Genomic DNA, 7,101 nt, shown 5'->3' on the forward strand with positions numbered 1-7,101 from the left:
CACACCTGGGGACAATGTAGAGTACCTAGTTAGCCTACCTGCGTGTCTTTGGACTGTGAGAGGAAACCCATGCGGACACGGGGAAAACATGCAAACTCCATACAGAAAGGCCCAGCGTGGAGCCTATCCCAGCGTGCATTGGGCGAGAGGCAGGAATACATGCTGGACAGGCCGCCAATCGATGCAAAGAGGATTGTCCCAAAAATCCACAAATACATGCAAGTGACAGGCCATGCACACACAGTATGAAGCAGCTGTATTGGTCTCTGTCTGCGTTAAAAAAGAGCAGCACTCTGGAGTGATTACATTGGTGAATTTATTGAGATTTATTGTCATCATGAGGTCACAAGTTTCATTCATCATGAACTGCTGCAGACTTGGATCTATATTTTTTAAATGATTAAATAAAATTTATCAGCAAATATACTCATTAATCTTGTCACAGTGAAAGAAGCAGTCTGTTCACCTGATCCTTGCCCGCAATCCCACAATGCTATTCTACTCTTACAGATACCTTCAGTGGACAGATCTGCAGAGACTCAGGATTAAAGAATGGAAACACTCTCTCAGTGAAGGAGTGTTTAAAAGTGTAGAAAGGGGTGTTGTCTCTGGGGTCAGAGAATGACACCTCCCCCCTGTCCCAGTCTAGCTGCACTCTGACCCTCTGGGGTTTCCTCTGCACAGTGAGGACTGTACGTGGGGAGGATAGAGCTTTGTATTCCCCTATGCACAGCTCTATACTCCACACTCCTCCTGCTGGGCTCCAATTCACAGCCCCTTTCCTGCTGATGGACTCTTTAGCCACACCCAACGCCCAGTAACTTTCATCCCCCACTTCTACATCCCAGCAGTGTCTCCCTGAGCTGAATCCCTCAGAGCCCAGCACACACCACCGCCCCGTATCAAATCTCTCTGGATTATCAGGAACCTGCTGTCTCTCATCACTGAGTCTCACGCTGGTCAGATCCTCAGACAGTAAGAGATTAGGATGCGCTGTGTTTGGATCCAGAGTCACAGGAGCTGAAGGGACAGAGAATGAGACGTCAGCACTGATCTGCATAAAGAGAAACCGTCAGACACAATGGGCTCCTAATGATATAAACTGAGTTTTACAAAACCAGTATACGGAACCATTATAGCCTCAAATACACAGTACAGGCCCAAAGTATCAGGCCACCATTGTTTTCGGCTAGGTAAAGAAGAATGTATTTAATATATGCACATTTAATGAATAACAAACCAAAGTACAAATATTTTTTGCTATTTCTACCAACAATAACTTAAAAAGTTGGCTTACAAATAATCTTAGACAACACTTTAAAAAATTTTTGCTTATAAAAGCAGGGACTACCCCTGTTTTCTTCAGTTCAGGCTTATGCATCTTGTTGTCTGTAGATACTGAACTCTTTCTGTAGAAATAAATTCTATATCTTATATGGATATACCTCGCCGTGCTGGTTATTCTAAGGGGAGAAATTACTCTGCTGAACATTGGGAAGCAGGTGGAGGGGTGGGAGAGCCTAACACCCTTAGCCTGTAGTGCCAGTAAGCCCCGCACATCTAAGCCTAACTCCTTCTTTGCCGTAGTAGTGCAAGTAAAATACGCACCAGCATTTCAAGCAATATGGAAAAGAAAGAGTTAGGCTTAGATGTGTTGGGACAAGTAAACGTTGTGACAAGAACGTTTCTTTTGCTAGAGACCAAAAGATATTTGTCTACTGCCTCCTGATCGGCCTGGTCATCTCCTGTTAACATTACTGGCCATCAGCTGGACCTTGCTGAGTGTGTACTGAACACTGCACCTGGAAATATTAAGCCTTTTTGCAATTTCTCACTGGGAATAACCTTGCCACAACATGCTTATTTGGCTCTGCACACCTAAGCCAAACTCCTTCTTTGACATATTTCTTTCAGATTTACTGCTTACAGAGGGATCTTACACAGACAGGACCAATATGACTCTGACTGGCTTTATCAGCTTGTGGAAATGATGCTGAAGATTCCCCCTGTACAGTGACAATGTGGAACTCCCTGCCCCCAGTACTCACTGTATTGAACAGTCCCCAGCATCTTCTCCCACACTCTGTACTTCAGATTGCCCAGGTGCTTGGCCACATCAATCAGTGCTCCGGAGACCTTCTCTGGAGCCGCTAGTGCGCACTGGGCTCTGCAATAATATTCAGGAGTCACTTGTGCTGTGGGTGTGGCTTCATGATAGAAGATCATCAGTAGCAACATCAGATCTTCATTCTATAAGAAAATGGCTCCATCCCTCCCAGCGTTCTGCCACACAGCCCCACTGGCTGCCAGATATGAAGCAGCCCGACCCCACTGAGGGACACACACACAGGAGCATGCGGGGAAAAGTACATTTTTTACCCATTATTTGTACGATGATTATAATGATGTTTATCATTATAATTAACATGATACACAGACAATCGTATAATTAAATCAGATAACTAATTTAGGTATGAATGTAACATTCTTTTTATAATTTTTCCATCTGGTCCCATTTCACTCATTATTCATGAAATGCTACAGTACTAGTGATCTACCCCTCATATTTATACTGAAGAGAGGAAGGAAGAGAGGATTAAAAGATTGAATCGAGAATAAGGCAGGAGTTTACATACCGTTTCTCCACGTCTTTGTAGCTCTGAAATAAGTGAATAAGAGTTTATCACTATAATCAATATGCAGACTATTAAAACTGTATCAATGCAGTATGTTCCAATATGAGTACACACCTGGGCAAAAAAAAAATTGGCCAAGCCCAGAATGGCAAAATATTAAGCTTTTAATGCTCTTAACAACAAATCATTGGTCAGGAAATTATTAAGAATTAAACAAATGCTCTCCTGAGACCTCCTGTGCCACCATTTGCTCGTTTACTTTTGCTGCAGTGAACTGTTTGGGGAAAAGCTAGAAACAGGGAAATTCACTTATATAGTCTTCTTGTACGCGAAGGATAAATCATGGTAATGATTAAAATGTTTGATGAAAAATTCAAACTAACACATGTCTGCGTGTACAACATTTTCCAAAAATATCTTCTGGGATGTTTTTTTTTACTTAAAAGATTAGTCATTACTTGGTTATCTGCCACACCTGATGCAGCCCATCAAGGGCCTGATAACAAGCTCTTAAATGGAACCAGGATTGATAGCAGAGAGAGATCTACAGTATGCAGTGTTGTGAGACCCACATTAAAGGAGCGAGATAATCTGCTCCAAAAACAGCAAAATATCATGCAGAGGTTGCTGTCAGAAACCGCATAGCTGGTCTTCGTAAAGCCAGCTGTAGCTATTCTGAAATTTGCAAGACCCTAAAGGCAGAGGTAATCCCTAATTCTCTATCAGCTATTGAGAGAATAGGTCAACGCTTTGAAACAACAGGTAATGTTGTCAGAAAGAAAGAATCTGGAAGGCCCAAAGCCTCATCATGCAGAGATGACCACCTGGTGAAATTTACAGTTCTCAAAGACAGGAACAAAGCTTACAAAAACTGACAGCAGAATTCAAGACCTCAGAAAACAAACTAACCAGGATACATTTTTCAACTACTCATCAACTGTTTGAAGCCATCAACATTGAATGAAACAACATTGACTCTTCTTTCTGTAAAAAGTTTACCCACAAGGCTTAAACATTTAAAGAAATCAAAGGGAAAAGCTATCCCACACTAAGTTACTTTATCTATTTGTTTAATTCTTGCTAATTTCCTGACCAATGAGTGGTTAAGACCATTAAAAGCTTAATATTTTGCTATTTTGGCCTTGGCCCATTTTTTTTTTGCCAAGAAGTGTATCTTGATAAACATGTTTTATGTGTGATTATGACACATGACTTACCTGCAGGAATGAGACGTCTTCAGCTCCCAGCTCCTGTTCTATGGCTCTGATTTGTTCTGAAAGGGATGATATCACTTCTGTCATCTTCTCAATCTTCTCCTTCATCATCTGACTCTTCTGCTCCTCTTCCTCCTTCAGTGCAGCAATCTTAGCTGCCTCTTCATCTTTTAGGAACTGCTGAAGTTTCTCAAACTCCATCTTTATCTGTCTCTCTGTGTGCTGGGCCTGACTCTGGAATAAACATTATTCACCATCATTTCAGCACAATCCAGCACTGCATTTTCAACACTGTGATTTAAAGGCTTCAGTACAGTACCTTGATGTGCTCTGCTGTTTGATCACAAACTAGTTTCACTGCATTAAAGGCTTTAAGTTTCTTCTGCAGTGGAGCCAGTGCAGTCCTTCGTTTCTCCTGAAAAGAAATGACAGAGTCCACACTTTACCGAGAACATAGACTGACAGTAAACTTCACTGCCTACATAGACAGCACAAGAGCAGAAAGATACAAGCCAAAAATGATAGATTTCACGGCATGAATGCCTCATGCCTACTTGTTTAATTATTGCTTGTATTATCTGCATAGACTGCTTTGTTGCTGCTTTTGTTTGTGTTCAGCAGATTAACGTACAGGGTCCAAGTTAAACTATGCGGTTGTTCCCTTCACTTGGAACTGTACTTCCCTCTAGGGTTTTCAACACACTTGTCCCTGGTTACGGTTATGCACTTTGTTGTATGTTGCTCTGGATAAGATGCCTGTAATGTAAATGTAAAATGAATGTAATAATTGTAGAAAAATACTGGACAACAAAATATGTGTTTGGGCTGATTATAAAATTTCCAACTAAGAAAAATTATAATTATGCAGACATTAAATCATACATAAAGGAAGGTGTAATGATTATTTGTTTTACACAAACAGTAATCATTTCTTAATTTTTATTCTATGTTGATGTTACATTTATTACACACAACATTTATTATGCCAAAAAGTGATTGTGTGTTGCAAAATATTGCATTAATTGTCAAAATCTGTTTATAAATACAATCTGTGCCAGGACTGTAGCTATCCTTTTAACTACAGTCACATAATTAAAATGAAGAGTTTTAAAGTTGTTTATTGTTATTCATCTCATTACAGGGTGTAAAAAAAAAGAACAAAATGCATTACCCCAGGGAACACAGTGAATTAAAAAATAATTGGAATTAATCCAGAAATTAATTTTTTTTAAAGCCAATGAAAAATAATTAATTGACAATTAATCATCAAATGCGCGTTGCAATTCAGTGGTGAAAAATACATGAAATCCTGTAAAATGGCAACCCCCTCCCCTACTCGATTTCACAGGCCTTGTCAGTTTAAGGGTTCATTCGGGCGTTGGCAGCGTTTACTTTACAAAATGGATGTTAGAAAATGGCTCAAAGCTCTACCTGCCCCATCCACAACAGGACAGAGTTCAGAATTTACTGGATCTACTCATTCACACTCAGAACCACCGATACGTGCCAAATCTACAGCGTCTGGATCCATAAAACCCAAATGAGGTCAATGGCACTGCTGGTCTTGCTATGCTACTCGATCCAGCTAATTCAGCTGATGACATCAGCTCCCCTCCAGCTTCACTAGCTAGCAGGAGCACATCAGGTTCCAGCAGCACTACATTTGGACCAGACCCTTCCCTGCAAACTCCACCAGAGGATTATGGGAGAGAAAAACCTGACCAGGTGAAAGAGGACAAGTATCTAAGCCTCATTTTTAGTGGGAAAATGCTCTTTTGTAAGTGACTGGTGGCACAGGAGAGACTGACTGGAATACACAGTAAAAGCAGATGCAGTTTATGTTTCCCTTGTGGGAAATTCAAATTGTGTGTAAATGCTGATTCAACCTTCAAAATGAAGGGACATTGCAGCTGGAAGCATGCTGTTGAATATAACAAAGGCTTTCATAAACATGCAGGCTCTGAAGAGCATCTGACATGCGAGGCCGTTCGGAGGGAATAAGAGAAACGCTCTGAGACAGACACAGACATTTCCAGAAATTGATTAACACAGAGCAGCCCTTCACTTTCCCAGTGAAAAAAAAAGTTCCTCCACTGATTGACCCCTAACCCTGGCATTGCCCGACCCTCTTGTTTCTCTCTGTTAGTCACGTGACACATAGTATAGAGCTCAAACTGCAGTTATGCCTGATAACTATGGTCAGTTTATACAATTCTTTCATTAAATCCCAATCATGTTTAATCCCAATGAATTTACAAAAGAAAAGAACAAAGCATACACAATTTGATACTATGTGTGAACTGAAAATTTTTACAAGCCATAAAACATGAGGTAAAATGTGAAATATGTTATCTGACAGTTACCTTATACTCTTCTGCAGCCTCCTGAACTGGTCGCATTTTGTGGTTTTCATGTTTTTTTGAAGTTTGGCATATAACACAGACGGGTATTTGATCCACCAAACAGAAGAGTTTGAGTTTCTCACTGTGCAGACTGCAGAGCACTTCAGATCCTGCATTAGCTCTCTGACTTCTCTCCTTTAAGAACGCCTCACAGGTATTCCTCAGAGACAGGCTGAGAGGAGGGTGATCCTTAGAAGATCTTCTCCTGCAAACTGGGCACTCCCGAGATCCCTTCTGTTCCCAGTACTGCTGCAGACAGGCCTTACAGAAGCTGTGACTGCAACTCAGGACAACAGGATCCCTGAAGATTTCAGAGCACACAGGACAGGAGAGCTCCTCTTCCAGGAGAGAAGATCCAGACGCCATTCTGTCTCAGTCTGTTCTGAGCTCAGTAATGATTTCTGCTGAATCTGTAGTTCAGTTTCAGTTTTACCTCCTGCTCTTACACAAACTGCAGCTAAGGACTGTTTATAAAGATCACTTTAATATCTCTGTTTGTCTTCTCAATCTTGGTTATTTTGCTTCCATCTACAGTATAGTTTCAGAAATGTCTAGTTTTCTGAAAAATATATTTTGAAATCATATTATAAGATCCTGTTTGTAACTAAACCTTCCAAGTGTGAGACGCTCACCCAGTCCCAAACAGCCCTCTGGACTCCTGGACTGTGGACTCACAGACTTCAGTGGCGTATTTCCGGGGACAGGTGAGTCCACAGGTGAGGGGAATATAAAGGGAAATACGGGGCAAGCGTTCTGATATCAGTCAGCACGTGACACATTGCTGAGAGACGGAGACGCTGCCTTACTCTAATTTATATGACAAGAGCAGAAGAGGTGAGTCATCAGCAC

General features: G+C 41.1%; 1 protein-coding gene across 1 annotated transcript; it reads right to left on the reverse strand.

Annotated features, from left to right (window-relative positions):
- Window positions 1-156: 156 nt before the first annotated feature.
- Window positions 157-7,101, reverse strand: LOC118228885 (tripartite motif-containing protein 35-like). Its single transcript, XM_035420444.1, has 6 exons — window positions 6,214-7,101; window positions 4,170-4,265; window positions 3,854-4,084; window positions 2,637-2,659; window positions 2,049-2,167; window positions 157-1,020 (listed from the first exon to the last, which is right to left on the reverse strand). The coding sequence occupies exons 1-6, from the start codon at window positions 6,616-6,618 to the stop codon at window positions 494-496; spliced, it is 1,401 nt and encodes a 466-aa protein (XP_035276335.1). The 5' UTR covers window positions 6,619-7,101; the 3' UTR covers window positions 157-493.

Source organism: Anguilla anguilla, chromosome 6 (assembly GCF_013347855.1).
Source record: "Anguilla anguilla isolate fAngAng1 chromosome 6, fAngAng1.pri, whole genome shotgun sequence".
Classification (NCBI taxonomy): domain Eukaryota; kingdom Metazoa; phylum Chordata; class Actinopteri; order Anguilliformes; family Anguillidae; genus Anguilla; species Anguilla anguilla.

What these genes read in the sequence shown, in the direction of transcription:
- LOC118228885 (XM_035420444.1), bottom strand. Translation starts at nt 6,618, where the DNA reads ATGGCGTCTGGATCTTCTCTCCTGGAAGAGGAGCTCTCCTGTCCTGTG. An exon ending in TACAAAGACGTGGAGAAACG is followed by an intron (nt 2,168 to 2,636) that starts GTATGTAAACTC and finishes ATATTATTGCAG; the next exon opens with AGCCCAGTGCGCACTAGCGG. An exon ending in GCTGGGGACTGTTCAATACA is followed by an intron (nt 1,021 to 2,048) that starts GTGAGTACTGGG and finishes CTGTCCCTTCAG; the next exon opens with CTCCTGTGACTCTGGATCCA.